The 23,406-nt window shown below is 41.0% G+C and overlaps 1 protein-coding gene across 3 annotated transcripts in view; it reads left to right on the forward strand.

The window, feature by feature from the left end:
* Positions 1–23,406, forward strand: part of LOC145787989 (mitochondrial adenyl nucleotide antiporter SLC25A24-like) — a 63,232-nt gene that overhangs the window by 36,889 nt on the left and 2,937 nt on the right. For 2 of the 3 annotated variants that reach the window (XM_082599832.1, XM_082599843.1), the window contains exons 5-12: positions 3,308–3,419; positions 4,292–4,324; positions 5,107–5,265; positions 5,443–5,553; positions 15,961–16,113; positions 16,315–16,482; positions 17,574–17,724; positions 21,207–21,322. In XM_082599832.1, coding sequence (XP_082455958.1) covers positions 3,308–3,419; positions 4,292–4,324; positions 5,107–5,265; positions 5,443–5,553; positions 15,961–16,113; positions 16,315–16,482; positions 17,574–17,724; positions 21,207–21,322 — 1,003 coding nt within the window. The remainder of the gene's footprint in view (positions 1–3,307; positions 3,420–4,291; positions 4,325–5,106; positions 5,266–5,442; positions 5,554–15,960; positions 16,114–16,314; positions 16,483–17,573; positions 17,725–21,206; positions 21,323–23,406) is intronic. The other variant, XM_082599837.1, reaches the window with a different exon arrangement.

The raw sequence follows: 23,406 nt of genomic DNA on the forward strand, positions 1-23,406 counted from the left end.
CAACGTCAACACTTTTTCGGTAGGTAAAGCATACAATATATTCCCACTTACCATCTTTTTTTTTTACACCAATTAATTGAGCCTTTGCTCCAGATTTTATATAATTTTCGTCTCCCACGAGTATTCAAATCGTTCTTGTAGCTAAGCATCTCTTCCTCGTGGGAGACCCCAAAGTTTATCCGGTCTGCCTACGGGCAGACCGGGTATAGGAGTTAAACGTACCTGTGTTACGGTCACGTGATGGAGACGTGGGCGCTGCCTGGCTTTATAAAACTTCTGTCGCCCGGCCCGTCGTGAGCTGACCTTTTTGCGTTTGCAGAAAGCAAAGCCCGTCTCCCTGGCCCGTTCCGCCATTCTAACTTTTGCGGACGAGTCGCACAAAATTCTCGATCCACACTTTCCTTCCACAGGTACCTAGACTCCCCAGCCTGGCCCCCGCGACCTAAGCTGGTGGACTTCCCTTCCGGGTGCATCGCCACCCCATAATCACGCCGCTCCCCGCCTCCACGGGGCGTGGCAGGCCGGTTCTTTAAAGTCTCTGACCTGGCTATGTTTATTGTGTTCTTCTCGCCGTGTCAATTATTTTGTACTCGTGCGTCGTTGATCGAAATAAAACAGTTCATCATCAATGTATAATACAACGTTTTCAAATGTTAACAAATCTGTTTGGAAGTAGCCTTAAACGTGATGAGCGCCGGGGTGCGAAATTTTTTTCCCACGAACTTTTTGTCTCATTTGCATATTTCTGTAAGTGTAGCCATTACTGGTTACCGTGCATAACTGTTTTTACCGATTTTCACCCTCACAGCAGCCGATTTTCAGTCGATACGCTCCAGGTTCAAATCTAAACATTGAACTTGAAAAAAAACATAGCCTGGAAACACACCTAGTCTAGTCAAGTTTAAAAAAGTTGAAAAAAGAATTTGATTCTGGTCACTAGTTTAAATATAAGATTTTCCGAATTGATTAAGAATTAAACCTAAACCATTATTATTAACCCTAACCTATTAACCTTTACCTTAATTTTTTTGAAAAGCTTTTGTGCAGCGCAAAATTTAATTTAAAAAAAAATTGACTTCGATGGGCGTCGAACCGATGTCCTCACGAATATAAGGCAAAAGGCGAAACCAATGAACCAAACCTGCCAACGAAAAATGTTTGCATTCACACGGTATAAATGCAAACTCTATGCGAAGTAACAAAAAGTTCGTGGGAAAAAAATTGCCGCCGGGACATGGGGCGATCGCTGGAATCGGTAGGTACAGGAACGTGGCAGGTGCTTCCTCATCTTCGTTAAATGTATTTTGTTCGGAAAATTTAACGAGTGGCTCGTTTATATCTTCGTGTCCAGGCAGATTATTGGGGTTTGAATGGCTCTCGGAATCTGGTAAACTAAGATTTGATTCGTCCAGGCAGATCCAGGCCATTACGAGCAGTAGGAGCGATGTGGTTTCGCGTCCGTTCGCGAAACGAACGTGCGCGTAGTTCGGAGTTGCATGAGTCATTTCCACTTCTTCGACAAGCGGTTCATACTTGCTAGCACGAACGTGTCGTCTCAATAAAACCTCTTGATGACATTTAACCTAAGTAGGTAAGGAAATGACCAGACTTGAACGACGCTGAAAATTAAAAAATGAACATGAAAAACATACAAAAGCAATAAATCGGTAATTCCTGAAAAGATATTAAATATTATAACCATAATCCAATCTGCAAAAAAAACCCTCAGAATTACAAAGGGCTACCTCCATCCGTTACCACAAAGCCTCAATTGAAATGTTCAAATTGAAACCAAGCAGATTGATGCCAACACCTGTGACATCACAAAGAAGCAAAATGCAATAACGATAAAGTAACCTGTAGTAACCTGAACAAATGAAATGAAATTTATTTTTAAAAAACCTGTAAAAAATAAAATAAACAAAATACTTAGGAAAAACAAATTTTACTGAATGTGTCCGCCATTTGCGTCGATAACAAGTCGGACCCGCTTCGAAAAGGACCTGCAAGAGTCACGAATAACTCTTTGAGGTATTTAGGTCCATTCTTTTTTCAGATTAGCCTTCAGCGCTTCCAAACTTTGGTGGTGTTTACTTAATCGAAACCTTGCTCTTCTGGTAAGACCAGTTGCCAAAGTATAGGGGGTTCAGGTCTGGGGATAAATGAGGCCATTCTTCCTTGGAAATGAAGAACGGCACATTGACTGAAAGCCAGTTTTGCGTTCTCTTAGCTCCATGTGAACGGAATGGCCCGTTTCGGTGAGTCCGACCCCTATTCGGTAATTTTTTCAATTTTTTTTAAATTATCGGGTACCGTAGCCTAATTATCATTGCCGTTTTAGGGTTAGGAGTTAGGGTTAGGGGTTAGAGGTTAGGAACTCACCGAATCGGACTCACCAAATAGTAGCAGACCCCCATGTAAAGGGGCAGAATTTTGTTGGAATGACCAATTACGTTTTTTGAAGTGTTTGTTTGCCCAAGGCAACAATGAACCCTCAAGAATATCATTTCGGTGATTTTCTTGGTTCAATTTTACTCCTTGGTTCACAGCAATCAATGGACTTCTTCCCGCTTTCTTGACTGCGGCCCACGCCATCGTTAATACTGCCCTTTGTCTCCGAGTGACTACCCAGGGTTCCACGTCACTATTTCTTGACCAAACACGATCATTCTCACTGTTAAAATGATGCTGGATATCAAATTTCTTCTCATCGCTGAACACAAGGTTTGGCAGCGTGCCTCCTACTTCAATGCGTGAGAGCAGAATTCTGGCTCTGGAGAGACGTTTCTCAATGGTATTGGCAATTAGCAACGGTTTCTTCATGTGTTTGAATGGGCTCATCTTCAAATCCTTTTTGAGAACTGTGAACATGGTTCCATAGGCCACGTTCACTTCCTTTATACCAGTTTTTGAATTGGATTTCTTGTAACGTTAATTATTGATGACCCTGTATAATAAGCGACAAAAGAACTGGAGACAAGCTTAAGTAATGTAGCAACAAAACAATCAGCAACCACGTAAATTACAAAGCAACTTAAAGCACAATAACACGTCAAAGGTTCTTACAAGCTGCTCCACATTCGAGGTGAAACATCGTTGGTCTACCACGGGGTGCCACAAAATATTTTTCTCCCCTATGTACTGTATGTAAGGTGTCGTAAGCCTAAAAAGGTTGGCAACCGCTGCATACACGAAAGTTATATAGTTCTGTAATCTTACATTGATACTATTTCGTCTGTGCGCTCATTCAAAGATATTTATTTTTGTGTCTCTGGAGTGTGTACGTGATGTTGTGTGGTTCCTGCAGGATGGACAAGGATGGGACCTCCACTGTGGATCTGGATGAATGGGTCGAGCATCATCTTCTTCATCCATCCGACGACTTCAGGGACATCGTCAAGTACTGGAAGCATGGAACAGTGAGTGGTCTGTGACGTAATTGATTGTGCTTCACAATAGAAGCCATCACACTGTGACGTAACGCAATGAACATGCTTTACGTTGCCGCCTCTTTAAACAGTTGAAGTTTTTGGTTTAACAAGATATATTATAACAAACATAGGTTTTCACAATCCCCCATTGCTATCGTTGATTCTGGCTTAAACTGTTTCGCGTCAAGGTTGAAGTTGTTGTTGCTGCCAACTAACGTCTTCGATTGGTTGCGGGCATTGTTACAGCTGAAATAAACTACTGTTTAGTGTCTAGCATGCACGTCAACCTGGGCCGCGCAGGTTTCGACCGATAGACGACCTTGTTTGCTTGTTTGTTAGTCGTTGCTGTGTATCAGCAAACATGGCGGTCGTTTTATGATCAAGGCTGGTAACTACTTCACTGTTATTTATTGCTTTGAAAGGACATAAGCCTCGCCCTGTTGTGATGTCACTCAAGCGAAGAAATTGATTTTTAATGATTTTGTTCCTTCCTGTTTGTAGTCAAGCAAGGACAATATTATTTTGGCTATCTTATATTTAATAAACGTACATTGTGTGAATGTGCAATATCTTTCGTCGACAAATCGTTCCGATCACTTTCATGCGAGCTCTAACGTGGAATTACGTCTTTGTACGTTGCCTTTCCGTCATAAACCGGTAGTAGTCTGCCGCTGACTAGGTGCAGTTGAGTTCATTTGTAGTACTGATCGTATTTTACTTGAGCAAAGCCATTCCGAAAACCCTCGTCGTATATCCGGCTACTCCATAAATGAGCTAATTGAATGACAGCAAGGTTAGATGGCAAGTCTATGATAGAGGTATCGAAGCAGCAAGATATGTCAACGAGTTTGTATTGGCAGGTGGAGATGCGAGAGATGCTGCATCATGACTGTGTAAGTCGTTGCTAGATGGCAGTGGTAAGCAGCCTGATTGATGAAGATGTGAAAGGTTTGGTTGTATAAGTCAGTAGCAAGATGAAGGTCTCCCATAAGGCCAGAAGGTTTATGTTGGACGCCATTCCTTCGGGTTTCAAGCGCCGCACGTACTTGACAAAAGTTGCAGTTTAATATTCAACCCGTGCAACAGATTCTGAAAGCATAGGTTGCCTGCTTTGTTGGCGTTAAATAAAAGTGTTGCCAGATGATTCATCAGCCCAAATTTAAAGCGACTTCACCTTCACCAAGTAGCTACGAGGAACTTTGATGTAGAAGTAGATTTTAAGTAACTATGATTCATCAAGTAGATCCATGCTTGTTAATTGTAGTTCAAGATTTAGAAAATCGTGCAACGTCATTAAAGTGACGTCATATAAACTCGGCAACGATGCTGGGAAATTTAGGTTCTTTTGGCTGATAAAGAAGTTCGGCTATACGTAGCTTATACATGTTTAGAAACGGTAACCCGAGTATGCATGCAAGCACTGGTCTACGTTTGAACTGTGTGGTTAAAATAAGCATTTAGGTTGAACATTTAAAGAACATCTGGCAACATTTGTATTGAACCGCTCCTGATGTCCATTCAAGGCTCATAACGTTGTGTTTTTCACAAATTTGTGCATAATCGCATAACTTTGAAGCGCTCACATACAGCCGCGTTGTAACTGTGACCACATAGTGGTATGCTCGCGGCCTGTTGTCATCGTGCTTCAATGGTGGTGTAATTGTTATCTCTTCAGTACATCGACATTGGTGAAAGTTTGTTGGTTCCCGATGACTTCAGCGAAGAGGAGAAGGTCTCGGGATTGTGGTGGCGCCAACTACTAGCGGGGGGAGTAGCTGGGGTGGTATCCCGGACATGCACAGCTCCTCTGGATCGGCTCAAAGTGCTCATGCAGGTGAGTGGGAAGTTGACATCGGTTCATGAAATTCTTCATGTAACAACCACGGGTCGAGGTGACGTTGTTCTCACCTCTTGTCACGTCATCACATTGGTTGAAGTGACAATGAAATGTATATATAAGTTGAATTGTTCACTTTGGAGTGTTGGTTGCAAACTAGTTGCCATTGTTCAGGTACACGCTTCGAAATCGAACCATTTCGGAATCGTATCCGGTTTCCGGGGTATGCTGAGTGAGGGAGGGATCAAGTCGCTATGGAGAGGAAACGGGATTAACGTTTTGAAGGTTGGTGACTAACCGCGCGGCCGCAGCGCTTTCAAACTTTATTGCGTCATATTACGTGTTTTTATTTAAGACAATATTTTTGTCAAGTAAATTTATCGATCAATCTTTCCTCGTAAGCAAATCAGCGCAAAACATCGCCGGAAATTGTGGTCTGTTGTTTCAATAGTTTCAGTCTCCCTTGAACAACTTACTTCAGTTCGGCACTATTAGGCAGAAATGACCAATCAGAAAGCAGGAAGCCATTCACACTTCTCAAGAACAGGAAAGTTCTCATAAGAAGAATAAAGTTCTTCCGAAAACTCCTGAACTCACTATGTAGACCTTCTAGCCATAGAAGTCGGGTCTGAGACAGAAGGGAACGAAATACCTCGGTTTTTGTTGACATTAACAACTTTCGTTTCTAGGACTAGTTGCTACGTTCATCTGATGAAAGTGAAAGCAACAACAAACAAGATGGTTTATTGCTTTACTGACGTTTCGCGCACCATGACAATGCTCATCTTCAGAGCGAATAACATACCAAATAAAAATTCACAAAGTTATATACTGCAGTGCGATTGAAGGCAAGAAAAAATATAAAAAACACACAATATTTTAAAGAAAAGGTGGCGAGTCGGATCGTGCTGTGGCAATTTTATCTCGTCTATTTAACGTTTGAGCAATGAACTTCTCTGGAATGTTTGTTACGACTTTTGGCGATATGTAGTCTAACAGTAGGCCGGCCCTTTTTTGGGTGATTTTGGAAATTGATTAGGCCTGGGTGTTTTGTTTTGACCCAAAAAATGAGATTCCCAAATTTTTTTTGAAGTTGAACCATGTTTAGACCCTGCCCCGGGCCGCGAAATTTTTTTTCCCACGACATTTCTATCTCATTGATTTTAGTCACTTTGAAAGTAAGATTTTCCGAAAGTGTTTGAGAGATTGGTTGATTCAGATTGCGAAATAACTATTTGCCAATAAAATTCTGCAATGATAATAAAATATAAGCTTTCCCTAACCCTACTTTTTTGAAAAGCACCGCAAAAATTAATTTAAAGAAAAAAAAAAGTTTGACTTCGACGGGCGTCGAACCCTCGTTCTCACGATTACTAGGCGGAGGATGATACCACTGAACCAACCGTGCCAACGAGAGAATGTTGCATTCACACGGTTTTAATACAAACTTTTACCAAAATATGTAAATGAGACAGAAATCTCGTGGGAAAAAATATTTCGCCCTCGGACCCCGGTCCGTCTCGCCAGTTGACGAAATTTAAAACAGCCGTAACTTTTACAATATTCATGTTAACCAGGTCATGTAAGTACTCATTTTCATTGGTTTTTCATGGAGAACAAGTATGTACAGGTTTTTGATAGGTTTGGCTTAATTTTGGAAGTTTCGTTTTTTAGTGTACAAGTAATACGTTGGCATATCGGTGCAGGTATCGCATACTACAGTCTACATGTTGTGCTACTTCCAGTTTGTCCTTGAATAGTACAGGTTTATCACATGCTTGTATTTCACAATCACTTTTTTTAAATGAAATTTTACTGTGTATTTTCAAGCACTAAGATGTAGTAAGAAGTACAACCACAAGGTTTGTAACTTGGGTGGTGCATGAAGACCACAGCTTATTGCAACCATGCAATTTTCACTGCAATGGAGGACCAACAAACGGTACACAATAACAACTATACACTGAATGGCACTTGAAAATACACATTACATTATAGTATTAGTAAGGTTGGGTTGCATGTAAAAGCATAGGCGCCGAGTTTTCAAAATAGCTGGGCGGGCGAACACATACTGTCACGTCATAAGGTTATTTTGTGCGTTTTTCAAAAGAGCGATTTTGCTAGGTTGTTGGTCTAGCCTAGTTTTACATTTAAGTCTATCTCTCCTCTAACTTGATTTGGAAACAAGTAATAAATATAATTGGTACGCAACAATGTCTGGTCCTGGTAATTCAGTTCCGCATATTTTTTGTGATTGGTATGTACGGGTTGCGGGACGAAAACTGCAATACTGTACTAGTTCCATAATTACATTACTATTGTTGATACAACACGATAACACAGACACAATACATCGGTGGGTTCATACGATAAGTCGCTCCTAGCGGGCGCACAGATAAGAAACAAGATGCTGTAATGCAACGCAGAAAAGCGATTTTACGACAATTCAGCTCCCGAGAAGCCATCTAGCGATAAACTGCGCTTACATTGAATCTACAATCAGAACAGTTATATAACGAAGGAGCTGAATTGCAACTAATGACAACCAACGGTTTCATCCCGCCAAACCAACAGGTGTGCACAGTTAAATATCAGTGACGTAACAGACGCAAATGTGATGATTGGAGACGACAAAATAGAGCATTTTGGCAGCAGAGTTAAATGATAACGTCGTTTGAGAGAAAATTACTCCTTTGAGGAACAATGCTACAGTTTTTAAACCGATTTAACATCTGGCGATGTTAAAACGATGTAAAAGCAGTGGAAATTGCGGTCAGACTTTTGCCGCGAATGAAGTTCCTCGCAGGTTTGCGCAATTTGCTTGATTTATAGCACTGGGCTACGAGTGGCAGAGTGGAGACAAACGGCGCGGCCGGACACTTTTGCTTGTTTAACGGCGAATCAACGTTGTTTAACGTTGCATGAATGTAACAGTGGCAATAATTGACGAAAACTAATCGCTTAATTAGTAGGTCTAGTATAGATATCCCTGGTCTAGTAGGGCCTATCATATGGCGACAAAACCTTGCGAATAAGGTAAGTAGGCTAGTATTAGAAGGTGGCAGATGGTTACAGAAATTTTGGGACTTAAAATTGCATTAATTTTTTTTTTTTTAACTCCTGAAATGTCCTGCGGGCGCGGCCCGCCCCGCCCGCCCGGGACTCGGCGCCGGTGTGTAAAAGCACACATCATGACAACCATAATCTGGTATCAATGAACTCTTGTTATTCTCGCAATGCAGCCTTTCTGGTTACACGGTAGTGTGGACCATTCCACTTCTTGCTTCTGCCAGAAAGCTTGCATAGTGCTTCTCCAACTTGTCGGCCTTTGCCAGTGATGCGGCTTGTTGACTCTGTAGTTAGCTTAACTGCTCGTTCAACTGACTGTGTATGATTAGGGTAATTGAACTGAACTGGGAAGTTAATACACTGCTTGATGTCACAGTTTTGCAGGAGTGGCGGCTCATGTATTTGCTGGTATCCTTTGTTTTTTGTCAGGTATGTTGGTGCAGCTCTTCCATCACATGCCATTGTTATCATTTTGGTATAACATGTGGCATCAAAATTTAATTTCGGAAGGTAGAATTCTCGAAGTTTACCTTGTGATTTGGTTTGTCGGATTTTTAGAATGATCGTCACAGCTTCTGAACGAATAGCTTTATTGTCATCCCCCAGCATTCCAAGTAGAAGGTTTTCAGGGTGAGCAAAGTAGCAGTTATTCTGAACACAAGTTTGCACAACATTGAGATCACCAACATCTAAAAGTAAATCTCTCTGAGTTGCTATTTCTTGGTATAAAAGTAAGGGACCTTGTTGAATTGATCCTTGTTGAAATGTTTTATGTTGATGTGCAGTTTCCAGTATACACTAACAATATATGTTGCCAGCTTTTTCACAGCAGGATAGGATGGAGATTCAGGTGTAATGGAAACATGCATCCTGAGGAAGCGAGATGCTAAAGTTAACCATCGTGCATGTGATACCGGACCATTTTTTTTTTCAGCAGTGCCCCAGAAATATTTCCATCATTCACCATCATGCACATTTGATAAAGATATTTTGAATCTGTTGACAAACTATTTTCGATTTCTTTGCTTAGCAACGGAAATTCTGCAAGCTTGAGAGGATCAAACTGCTGGCAAGGCTGTTGCCATACATCTGTTGCTGCCAGCTGACCAATTGGTCCAGAAAAGCTACATGAGCCTGTTGTTGAACCATTAAGTTTTTCAAACCGCTTGCGTAGTGGCAGTTCACAATGATGCAACATGCATACTACTCTACTCGTTGTAAAATTCTCTCTCTGGTATTGGTACATCAGTTGTACTTTTAAGAACAGAGAAAATCAAACTTAGATGATCTGTGAAGTCAAGAATTCGTTTGGGATTCTTTCTTTTGTTAACTTCCTTCCTCAGTTTTTCTAGTTCTTGCATTTCGGCTATTATTCTGGTCTTACTTTTTGTTACTGGAATGGATGCAGCTGTGTAGATTTTACAAATGCAGTCATAAACTTCATTGTAGAGCACAGTTTGTCCTACATCATTTGTGTACTTAATATTTCGCAGATACAGATAATGCCTCAGGACATCTAGCTTAAGCGGAAGCATTGACTGACTCATGGGTTGGTACGTACCAATATCAAGCGGATCTTTTGCAATTTTTCTTCTTTTTCTCTCATCCATATTAAAAATTTGACAAACCTTACAATACTAATCAAGAGAAATAAATCAAGTAATCTGAAATCAAGAGAATAAATACAGTAAACACAAAGGCAGTTGCTTCAGACATTGCTATGCAAAATGAGGCTAATAAGCGTAATAACAGTAATTTTTCAAATAATTACAAAAAAAGCAAGATTTCTAAATCATGCCATATGTATCAAAAACCTTTAGATTCTTGTTCTCCATGAAAAACCAATGAAAATGAGTACTTACATGACATTATTAACATCGGAATGGCCCGTTTCGGCGAGTCCGATTCGGCGAGTCCGATTCGACTAGTCCGATTCGGCGAGTTCCCTATTCGGCGAGAGCCTTTTTCGGCGAGTGCCCTATTCGGCGAGTTTTTGAAACTTTTAAAAGAAAATTATCGGGTACCGTAGCCTAATTGCAATTGCCGATTTTACATCGTTTTAACGTCGCTAAACGTTGAAATCGTGCAGAAAGGAATAAAAATAAAATGTTAGAACTATTAAATTAAAATTCGTCATGTCAGTTCGGTTGTTTTTATTTTTGACCATCATATTAAAAACAATACACGTCAACATAGCAAAGGTAGAAGCGACAAAACGCGAACGTTAAAACGTGCTTGAATTCGTCATGTCAGTTCAGTTATTTTTATTTTTGACCATCATATCAAAAACAATACACGTCAACATAGCAGAGGTAGAAGCGACAAAACGCGAACGTTAAAACGTGCTTGAATTCGTCATGTCAGTTCAGTTGTTTTTATTTCTGATCATGATATCAAAAACAATTCACGTCAACATAGCAAAGGTGTAGAAAAAGGTAGAAGCGACAAAACGCGAACGTTAAAACGTGCTTGTGACCGAAGTAAGTTATTGAGTTGAAAGAAATTTGGCAAGGTTGCATCACCTTCAGAAAAATTTAAGATATGAAGGAAAAATAAAACAAAGAAAATGTTACAAAAAAAATAATGTTTATGTCTATAAGTTAGTACTTTTGAATAGTTAAAATCATAGGCGCCTAACTATTTTTTTGGCCGTGGGGGCGAAAGCGTGTTTCATCAGCAGCAACGTAAATTCAGCGAAATGTCACGCAGATGGATGACGTAATTATGTCGTCACACTAGGATTGCTTTTATTGCCACACTCGGAGTTATCGCTACGTTCGACCTACCGTTAATTATTATAAACAAAGCTCGACCAAAACACATGCTATGCGTCTGCGTTGGCTAGCGGTTGATGGACTGCGACTCTTTAAGCTAAGCGCAACATAAAGTTTAGCAACGAACTAGATTTATTAGCATGAAACAAGAGACGAAAAGGTTTACTAAAAGGTATACTGTAAATGGAATGAAAATACTAACTTGATCATATGCTTGAAAATATACCTGTTGAAAGCCAAATCATTCATGTTTACATCAATTCAACAGCACGTCACCTTGAATGAATTTAAAAGTTGCTGACATCCGTAAACAGCCCTTGAAAAATAGTTACAGAGAGACGATTCATTAAGTTTTCGACTTGACATTGCTCCCTTTTCACTACAATATCGCAACTTATGGCTGACCAGCTTTCAAGTTTCAATTCGCTGTAATACGCCCGTTTTCGTGTTGCAGATGAAACAAAAGATGCGCATATTCCCAGCCTTTGATCGGGTTTCTATGGCAACGGACGTGTGTGCGCCATGCAGTTTGCGCGAGTCCGTTGTTGTGTTGATTATGCCGCTTGTGCGACTTTGGGCACTGGGCAGTGCGGTTTGTACCAGCCCTTGTTACGTTGGTTTGTGGTAACCTCGGGCCGAGACTTCAAGTTCATTTTCACAGCAACCGATTCACTGCCGCGACAATTCTCTGCAGAGGTTTCGACTTTCGAAAGCGACAGCGAGGCAGTTTGCAAGCGCATTAAGTTAAACGCACGCTGCGTCAACGTAGCAAATTATGTTGTTTTTGGGTGCATTCAACATCTGATGACATTGAATCGACGCAAAATAGTAGATTTTTGCTATGTCACAGGCAGCAAAATCAGTCATTTTTACATTGATTCAACGTCTGCAGACGTTAAATCAACGTAAAACTGACAGATTTTTTTGTCTGGGGTGGGATTGTAGCATCGCTACTCGTTCTAGTGAGTATTTACTGTGTAGCTGTTGCGGTTTGCATTTAAAAATATTTTCCTGCTGCCGATCGCTAGTTCATCTATTGTTTTATGTATCAATGCCACATAAAAAGTTGCTCCCACGCGGAAATATGCGTGGGGGCCTGGCCCCCACGGCTTAGGCGCCTATGGTTAAAATGATTAGTTTGGATCAACAAATGTGTGACCTACACTCCTACAGCTTAGATTGAAAGGAAATTATCGGGTAGGCTACCGTAGCCTAGTTATCCCGACCAGCAAAAATTTGTTCCAATAACCCAGTTACAGGCCTCGAAATTCGTTTTTGTTGACGGCGGACAAACGTGTCCGGTCTGAGCAGCTATCTCGGCGGACAAATTAAGTAACACGGCGGACACACCAGTTTTAGCGTCGATCGTCACGCTTAATCACTTTATCTTGATAATTCTTCGCCATTTGAGAACTATAGCTACGGTTGAGAAGTCTTTTTAAAATTTCAGCGAAGTCACTTTGAAAGGCTTTCATCAGACCAACGACGTGCGCTTGAAGAGTCAAAGCGCCGCGTAGCTGCTTAATACGCCACATAACTAATTAACTTCCACCGAACGAGGTCGTGTGGCTTCTTGCGTCACAATGCTCTGGACACGAGTTGAAAAACTTCTACACTAACGCTACTATTTTCTGTTGTGCAAAGTTTCACTAGGCTTTTTTCTTTAGGTTTATTTTTGCGAGTCATATGAGTGAAAGTGAATTTTCCCTGGGCCTTTTCTTTCTTACTGTAATACCAAAACTAAACAAATTTTGCTGCATCTTGCTGTAATAGCCTACTCGTATAATCTAATTTTGTAACCAACCTTGCCTTATCAATATTACTCGGAGATCAAGGCCAGACATTGTAACGTAAAACTTGAACTAAGTTGCGCGTGATTAGTGTGAAAGTACCGGTACTCCCATCGGTTCTTAGCGAATAATTCACCTTTGTTACGCTGATTCAATGTCACCAATCGTTGAAGCAACGTAAAAATCGAAAGTTTTCCTGCTTGAATGAAAGCTAAAGGATACAGTATTAACATTTTCTAGATGCGCGCTAGAGTACGCGGGAAATTATATATTCGCAACAATTGTTCGTGCTATGCAATGACGATTTCTACCGCTATTTCTCGGCGGACAAATATGACCGATCTAGATGGTACTTCCCGCGGACATCACATGCTGTGACGGCGGACATGACCGCCGTGTCCGCCGTGAATTTCGAGGCCTGAGTTAGCCTAACAGTTCATTTTTACATTGTAGTAACAGAATGAAAAGGCTAACCAAATGTGTGGCCTATCGTTTTAACGTCGCTAAACGTTGAAATCGTGTAGAAAGGGGTGCTTTTGCTGACTAGGATACGTTGAAACTGAGAAACATTCACAGAAGCCCTACGATACGTTGCATTTTTAAGATAATGTATTCAGACGTTGAATCAATGTACAAATGAAATGTTATGCTAAATGGGTTCTTGGAACAAATCGTAGGGCTTCTGTGAATGTTTCTCAGTTTCAAAGTATCCTAGTCAGCAAAGGCTCCCTTTTCTACACGATTTCAACGTTTAGCGACGTTAACACGATAGGCCACACATTTGTTTAGCTATTTCATTCTGTTACTACAATGTAAAAATGAACTGTGTTCTTGGAACAAATTTTTGCTGGTCGGGATAACTAGGCTACGGTACCCGATAATTTCCTTTCAATCCAAGCTGTAGGCCACACATTTGTTGGTCCAAACTAATCATATTAACTATTCAAAAGTACTAACTTATAGACATAAACATGATCTATTTTATTTTTTTTTGTAACATTTTCTTTGTTTTATTTTCCCTTCATATCTTAAATTTTTCTGAAAGTGTTGCGACCGTGCCAAATTTCTTTCAACTCAATAACTTACTTCGGTCACAAGCGCGTTTTAACGTTCGCGTTTTGTCGCTTCTACCTTTTTCTACACCTTTGCTATGTTGACGTGTATTGTTTTTCATATCATGATCAGAACGAAAAACAACTGAACTGACATGACGAATTCAAGCACGTTTTAACGTTCGCGTTTTGTCGCTTCTACCTTTGCTATGTTGACGTGTATTGTTTTTGATATGATGGTCAGAAATAAAAACAACTGAACTGACATGACGAATTTTAATTTAATAGTTCAAACATTTTATTTTTATTCCTTTCTGCACGATTTCAACGTTTAGCGACGTTAAAACGATGTAAAAACGGCAATTATAATTAGGCTATGGTACCCGATAATTTCCTTTCAAAAATTTCAAAAACTCGCCGAATAGGGCACTCGCCGAAAAGGGCTCTCGCCGAATAGGAAACTCGCCGAATCGGACTAGTCGAACCGGACTCGCCGAATAGTAGCAGACCCATTAACATGAATATTGTAAAAGTTACGGCTGTTTTAAATTTCGTCAACTGGCGAGACGGACCGGGGCAGGGTCTAGACATGGTTCGAATCCAAAAAAATTTGGGAATCTCATTTTTTTGGGTCAAAACAAAAATTTAACACCCAGGCCTAATCAATTTCCAAAATCACCCAAAAAGAGGCCAGCCTAGTCTAACAGTGTAGTGAACTTGAGTTGCGACTGTGGTCACATACTTTTACATGCTTCAGAATAACACGCAACAAATATAATCACAAAAGCAAGAAATTATGCGTAAACGGCATCTACTGTTTGCTCCATTGACGACTGAACCATTCTATCTCCATTGACGACTGAACCATTCTATCTCCATTGACGACTGAACTATTCTATCTCCATTGACGACTGAACCATTCTATCTCCATTGACGACTGAACCATTCTATCTACATTCTACATTGACGACTGAACCATTCTAGCTCCATTGACGACTGAACCATTCTATCTCCATTGACGACTGAACCGTTCTATCTCCATTGACGACTGAACCATTCTGTCTACATTGACGACTGAACCATTCTATCTACATTGACGACTGAACCATTCTATCTCCATTGACGACTGAACCATTCTATCTACATTGACGACTGAACCATTCTATCTCCATTGACGACTGAATCATTCTGTCTACATTGACGACTGAACCATTCTATCTACATTGACGACTGAACCATTCTATCTACATTGACGACTGAACCATTCTATCTCCATTGACGACTGAACCATTCTATCTACATTGATGAAACCAACAAAGAAATTGCACTCTAGCAGATATGGCACCAAACTTTGTTTTTGTATTGAAAACTTGCATTGCTTTTCCCAGCTCCGCATGCGATGCAGAGCGATATTTTTCTATGTTGCGTAGGTTGAAAACGTATCTACGTTCACCACAAACACAGTGCAGCGTTTAATCACCTGGCTATCTTGAATACACATCCATTGATATCACGTGGAAGCCCTTGCTCTCAACGAAGTCTCTTGGCTCCCGGCAGCCATGGCCTCCGAAACTACAGCGACGGTAGGCCATGTTTGGTCGCTGGTCTAGCGCTCCAAAAGTTACTACACTCCAGGATTGCCAAGTATTTCATTATTTTTATTTTGGAAAAATAAAGAAATTTTTAACCCCTTAGAAAATCACAGTGACAATTTTCAGCTTCGATTAATTTGAAAACGAGATAAAATAAAGACAATTCTTAGAAATAAGGTAGCTCAGGCCTATTTTGGTAAGCCAAAAAAGTTCATCAGGGATGAAAAATAATGTTTTAAAAAACATGACCTTTGACACAAAATTTGTTCTGGCTGATGGTGTCAAACAGAATTAGGTTTTGCAAATACTCCCCCGGTCTTTTTGCGAAGTTCGTGCGCTTCCGGTCCGTGAAGTTTATTTGCAGGGAACAGGTCGCGTGAGATTGAAACTTGAACCTGTCGAGGTTTGTTTCCAGATCGCGCCCGAGACAGCCTGCAAGTTCATGGCTTACGAACGAATGAAGGCGGTGATTGGCGGCCAGTCCCAGGGCGAACTCGGAGCCCCACAAAGGTTTCTGGCAGGGTCTATGGCAGGTGTTATTTCCCAAACTATCATATACCCCATGGAGGTAAAAGTCTACTTAGAATCTGTCTTTGATATATTCGGTAAAACTTACACCAATCTTGTTTATCCGATTGGTATCCGAAGTATTCGTGGTACATTGATATCCGACATAAGTCGCTGCAAGTTTTTCCCAAAATTGGTTTTCATTCACAAAACCCTCGTTTGCAAATTCTTTTAGTTTCCTTGATGGATATTACCTTTCCAGGTCGTAAAGACGCGGCTAGCGCTACGGAAGAGCGGGCAATACAAAGGAATTATCGATTGTTTCGTCAAAGTGTTCAGCAATGAAGGTCCACGCGCCTTCTTCAAGGGCTACATTCCCAACTGCCTGGGCATCATCCCTTACGCGGGGATAGACTTGTGCATATACGAGGTTGGTTGAAATTCTATAATCTTTTTCCAAAATAGTTTTCATCTCAATCCCAGCAACTTGTAGCCGGTGTTGCGAGAAAACTGAAGTGATCTCTACTTGTCTGTTCATCATTTGTTTGTGTACAATTCATGACCACCTGGAGATGCGGCCTGATTTGTCACATTTTGCAGATTTTGATTACAGCTACTGCTAGTGCTTGACTAACATTTTTTGAGATGTTTTTACTTCTTGCGGTTTCCTAATGACATAAAAGCTTTTTGTTGCCTTGGGGAAGCAGTAGCAAATGAGAAAAAGTACTAGTTGCAACGTTCATCTGATGAAATTGAAAGTAAAATTAACAACAAACAAGATGATTTATTGCTTCGCTGACGTTTCGCGCACCATGACAATGCGCATTCTCAGAGCGAATAACATACAATTGCCATGTCATGGCGCGCGAATCGTCAGTGAAGCAATAAACCATCTTGTTTGTTGTTAATTTTACTTTCAATTTCATCAGATGAACGTTGCAACTAGTGCTAGAAACGATAATTGTCCTGATGAACACCCAAACTTTTCAGTATTCAGAGAAAAAGTAAGTTGAAAAACGCTAAATCAGACTGTTATTGAAAAATTAACAGTCTGACTAGAATCTTCGAAATCAAATTTTCTTTGTTTTTCAACATGTGAGGATGTTAAAACCTATTGTGTCATCTGGGGAAAAGAGTAAAGAAAGCGTAAAAGTATAATTTTTAGAAAAGTTTATTTAAACATTCGACCAAAGTTAGAAAAACCGGGAATTTTCTGCAAAATGTGACAAATCAGGCCGTATCTTTAGGTGGCCATGTGCAATTAAAGTCTAAACGTTTCGCTTCTTTTTTTCGAACAGAAACATTTTTTACCGCTTTCCACATGGCAGTGACTGCTGTTTGAAAAGTAAGAAATCCTTTTTTCTCATGACTGCGCTAGGACTGTCGGTTGGGTTTGTACGTTCAGTGACAGTTTTATCTGGTGATGTATTCGAACTGCATCACTTTGCAGAACTGAACCATTGAACTAAAGTGCCTTGTTTATAAAAAGAAGTGGCTAACATCACGCGTCGTTTGTTGCAGACGCTGAAGAATTCGTGGATTAAACGTCACAGTTCAGAGACGACGGCGCCGTCGGTGCCACTGTTGTTGGCATGCGGCACCATCTCGAGCACCTGCGGTCAGTTGTCCAGCTATCCACTCGCCTTGGTTCGGACCAAGATGCAGGCGCACGGTGAGACGCGATAAATGAAAACCTCGCTGATCGTCGTCGTGTGAGCCCCTTGGGCCGAGGGTCTATCCTTTTACCACCCCAGATTCACGATGTTCCTGGACTACACTGGAAGCTAGAGAGAGCAGCCAGTCTGTGGTATCATCATCCATGATACGCAGACCTTCCACTCCGTTAGGTGGCTTGAAGATGGAGCAGTCATTGATGATGTGGTCTGCGATCTGTTCCTCGGCACCACATTCACAGAGGAGGAAGAGGCCATTTTCCATTGGTGCATGGTTGAGCGGAAAAGCCCGTACGGAGACGGTTGAGGCGCACCCATGCCTGTCTTTGTAGTGTCAGGCCGATGGGGCGTGTGTTGTAGGGTGGTTCAAAAAAAATCAATTTTTGAAAATGATATGGGCTACCCTGCCAAAAGTTTCCATTTCCAGAAAAAATAACTTGTGTAAAATATTTTTGGAAAATATTAATGTTTAGGGGTGCCCCAAGCCCCCTAAAGTTTTGGCGATTTTGTCATAAAAGCCTAAACTTAAAATGGCTGTGTTTCGAAAACGGTTCATGCTAACATACAAGTGTTTGGGTTCATTTTAATCAGCAAAGTGAGCTCTATGATTTGGCAAAGAGTAATAGTACTATAAAGTGAATTTTCAAATTTCCGATTTTCATGTTAAATTTTGTTATGTGTTCTAAAGTTGTGTTATTGCTGTACAATAGTAAGCATATAAGTCTATTGGTTATTACCAAAGTCCACACAAGGTCTTAGGTCATATTGGGTCCCCCCACTATGACAAAATGGGTGTTAGCTGTTTAAAACAAGGATTTTATGACGACCAACCACTCACTGTTGCCCAATTAAGGTGTTCTTTGATGCTTGAGGAAAGCGTTTGCGATGCTGAGACACAAGCTGCAAAAGGAACTGCAACTGGTCTTCACCTTTGGTCAAATGTCCAGAAAATGTTTTTACAAGGGCAACATTTCTTTCAGCATAGTCATTAGTGACAATCAGTCATCTAAAGAAATCTTTGGTCATCTGATAATCACTGTTTCCATCCCATTCTGCAACTGGAAGGTGGAGAAAGGCATATGGGATTTTCAGTTTCTTGAACAGCAGTTGTGTGTTGGTTGTAGCGAATGTTGCCGATGTTTTGGTGTGTATGTTATCAAACAACACAGTAGCTCTTTTTTCTGGAGTCCTCGGTTTCCTCAGCGACCATTATTATCTAAAGGAGACAGACCCACCAACTCTGCAGAAAGGGGCCTCAAATGGCGAGCCATTTTTCTGTTGCGACTTTGGAGATTGACTCATTGATGGTTGCATACTCCTTCAAGCTTTTCAGAAACACAGATTGGGAGCCTTCACAGCCAATGGAGCAGTAATCCATGCTTTAACATAATTACAAGAAAATAAAACACACAGTTCATGAAGTCCTCTCTGTTCATGCAAAGTCAAATGAAATTGACCGCGAAACATCCACACGTTGAATGTGTAGATGACTTAAGCCATCCATCTTTCATGATGACAGCATCAGGATATCAAAACCTAGTTACATAAGGTAATGGGGCAACAAGAAACGATAACGTTAATTCCATGACCTCTCAATAATCATCTCGATATTGTCTTTCTGTGGTCAATTTTACAGTGGTAAACTCGATCATCTCTTCTCTAATACCCTTATATTATCTGCTGCATCATCCGTCAATGCATATTTAAAATTATTTTGATCTATAAACTCCCAGGAATCTTTAAACCTTTTGAAAAGCAGGATGTCCGAGGCAGAAGATGATGGCATAATTTTATTAAAGACTGCGCCTGCAATCAGTTCTAAAACATGATGGTGACACACCAAATATAGCAGGTCTCTTCCAAGTAGCTGCTCATGAAGGACACAAGCTTCATTAATGCAACCAGTGTTTATGCTAGTGGTATCAAAACACACATGGCTTCAACGTTTTCTTCAATATGCCAATCTTTAAAGGCATCAAATACTGCATGAACTTGAGCCTTACCTGTGCCAGATGAAAGCTTTAGTACTGACAACAGCTGTGTATCCCCTTGAAAGGTCACAAGGAAGAAAAGGCGATCGACGTGATTGTGTCCAGTTAAATCTGGGAGAAGTTTTCCATCCCAGTGAACCATTAAAGGAGCTTTCGGAGACAAGTTTTTCATGATTTCTGTTGTAAACTGTTTTCGATGCTGACGTCTGCTGCGCCTGATGCTTGAAGTACTGAAGGTTAGGTCTTTAATGTTATGTCCCAGACTTTTGGCAGTTTCACTAACGATGTACATTGCTGCTCGATTGGAGACATTAGCTCTGTATAGGCTTGCAAGTAAAGTGGGAGATAAAACCTTTTCTCTACCCTTCTGGGATAAAATGGAAACAGCAGATTACCCAGCTTATTCCTCACTCTCTGAGACAAATTCTTCAGTTGCTGATCTGCTGCTATCTTCCAGAATAGCCTTTGTGGCTGATGTATCGTCGTTGCTTGTGTTGTTTTTCTACAGCATTTCGATGCCTTTTTTTCTTTTGTAATAGACTCCTATCGAGCTTGCCTAAACATCCTCAGCCAATCATCAAACATCGAATGGCAAAAGCAATAATGGTCGCTCAGGAAACCGAGGACTCCAGAAAAAAGAGCTACTGTGTTGTTGGATAACATACACACCAAAATCTTGGCAACATTCGCTGCAGCCAACACACAACTGCTGTTCAAGAAACTGAAAATCCCATATGCCTTTCTCCATCTTCCAGTTGCAGAATGGGATGGAAACAGTGATTATCAGATGACCAAAGATTTCTTTAGATGACTGATTGTCACTAATGACTATGCTGAAAGAAATGTTGCCCTTGTAAAAACATTTTCTGGACATTTGACCAAAGGTGAAGACCAGTTGCAGCTTGTGTCTCAGCATCGCAAACGCTTTCCTCAAGCATCAAAGAACACCTTAATTGGCAACAGTGAGTGGTTGGTCGCCATAAAATCCTTGTTTTAAACAGCTAACACCCATTTTGTCATAGTGGGGGGACCCAATATGACCTAAGACCTTGTGTGGACTTTGGCAATAACCAATAGACTTATAGGCTTACTATTGTACAGCAATAATACAACTTTAGAACACATAACAAAATTTAACATGAAAATCGGAAATTTGAAAATTCACTTTATAGTACTATTACTCTTTGCCAAATCATAGAGCTCACTTTGCTGATCAAAATGAACCCAAACACTTGTATGTTAGCATGAACCGTTTTCGAAACACAGCCATTTTAAGTTTAGGCTTTTATGACGAAATCGCCAAAACTTTTGGGGGCTTGGGGCACCCCTAAACATTAATATTTTTCAAAAATATTTTACACAAGTTATTTTTTCTGGAAATGGAAACTTTTGGCAGGGTAGCCCATATCATTTTCAAAAATTGATTTTTTTTGAACCACCCTATTGTGTTGGCGTCGCTGGTCTTCAGATCTAATTGTGTTATTTTGCAGCTTCTGTTTCGTCACAAAGCAGTGAGAAACCGACGATGGTGTCGCTCTTCCGTTCCATCGTCCAATCAGAAGGCGTTTTTGGGCTCTACCGAGGTATCGCTCCCAACTTCATGAAGGTGAGCGATGTTATCAGTACCTGGTCGGCTTGTCATCAGTACCTGGTCGGCTTGTCATCAGTACCTGGCCGGCTTGTCATTAGTACCTGGTCGGCTTGTCATCAGTACCTGGTCGGCTTGTCATCAGTACCTGGTCGGCTTGTTATCAGTACCTGGTCGGCTTGTTATCAGTACCTGGCCGGCTTGTCATCAGTACCTGGTCGGCTTGTCATCAGTACCTGGTCGGCTTGTTATCAGTACCTGGCCGGCTTGTCATCAGTACCTGGCCGGCTTGTCATCAGTACCTGGTCGGCCTGTCATCAGTACCTGGTCGGCTTGTCATCAGTACCTGGCCGGCTTGTCATCAGTACCTGGTCAGCTTGTCATCAGTACCTGGTCTGCTTGTCATCAGTACCTGGTCGGCTTGTCATCAGTACCTGGTCGGTTTGTCATCAGTACCTGGTCAGCTTGTCATCAGTACCTGGTCGGCTTGTCATCAGTACCTGGTCGGCTTGTCATCAGTACCTGGTCAGCTTGTCATAATAAATGACCAAACACACTCGGTAGCGTACTCCTGGGGCTTCTGCTTTAAAATCTTAATAATCGTATGCAAGCTAAGTTATTTAGCGTGCCGTAAATTTAACTAAGCCATCAGTACACCAGTAGGCTACGAAAAATCAAACTGATCGGCGAGACGTACATGATACGGCATTTAATGGAAAGAAAAGCTAGTGTGTTCGGACCGGACATTTTTAGGCTACATAATTAAGCTTACCTAGTACGGTACTTAACAAAATGTGAATAGATAAAAACATGTGTGAATTCACAAAACGTGAATTAACAAAATGTGAATTGGGATGTGGTTGGTCTAGCTGAAACCAAAGTCATGAAAAGCCAAATCACAATCCATAACACCTCTAATCACAAACTGTTCCTATCAAGTAATGAAAACTCTCGAGCTAACGGAGTCGGCTTCCTGGTACACAAATCTTATGCTCCCTTTGTGGAAGGATACCAACCTATATCTGACAGACTTGCTGTGTTACGTCTTCAAGGAAAATTCTCAAAACTAGTCCTCATACAGTGCTATTTCCCTACCTCATCCCACCGCGATGAGGAAGTCCAAGAACTATATCACAAAATCCAAGCTATCATTGACAACGTACCAAAAAGAGATCACCTCTTTATTATGGGAGACCTCAACTGCAAACTAGGTCAACTACATAAAACTTTCCCGTCATCAATTGGAAAACACACTCTGGCTTCCGGAAAAACAAAAGGCGAACTACTGGGCCATTTCTGCGCAAAAAACAACCTCCAAGTCACTAACACATGGTTCCAAAAGAAAAAGATAATGTTGTTTACTTGGACCTCCCCTGACGGGAAGACAAAAAACCAAATAGACTTTATCCTATCACGCATCTCGCCCTCTAGACTAAACGTCCTGGGAGCCTTGTGCTGATAGCCGGGAAGAACGTCTCTTTCTTCACAATGTCCTCTGCCCTGGCGCCTGCTGGTTTTGTTGGCTCTTTTCTTTCCACAAAGATAAGAGTTAAACTGACTGGTAAAGCGGTGATCGATTACCTTTGTGGCAGAATTCTGAAAGTCTTCGACCTGGCTATGTTTGTTTGTGCTCTCTCGCCGTGTCAATTATTTGTACCCGTGCGCTGTTGATGCAAATAAAACAGTTTAACACTTAGTGGTGCGATACTGACGAGCCCAGCCTCATGGGCGAAACACGGTGTCTATCGCTGTCAATTCTTGCTACAAATCGGCTGCCGAGAAACATATTGGGGAATTGAACATGCAAAAGGAAACATCCTCACGAGCAAAAGCTGTATCCTCGAACGTTGGGCAAAATTCTATGAAGAACTCTATCACGACAATTAACAACATATATTCATCGATGCCTCTGACGAAATCCCATCTATTTTAAGAAGCGAAATATCTAATGCTATAAGCAACTTAAAGTATGAGAAATGTCCCCGTATAGACGGAATTTACTCGGAATACCTCAAAGCAGGAGGCGAACCTCTAATCACAGCATTGCTTCACCTCTTCAATTCCATCTTAACGAAGAAGATACCCAAAATTTTAAAGAAGCT

The sequence above is a fragment of the Aplidium turbinatum genome, chromosome 2 (assembly GCF_918807975.1).
Source record: "Aplidium turbinatum chromosome 2, kaAplTurb1.1, whole genome shotgun sequence".
NCBI classification, from domain to species: domain Eukaryota; kingdom Metazoa; phylum Chordata; class Ascidiacea; order Aplousobranchia; family Polyclinidae; genus Aplidium; species Aplidium turbinatum.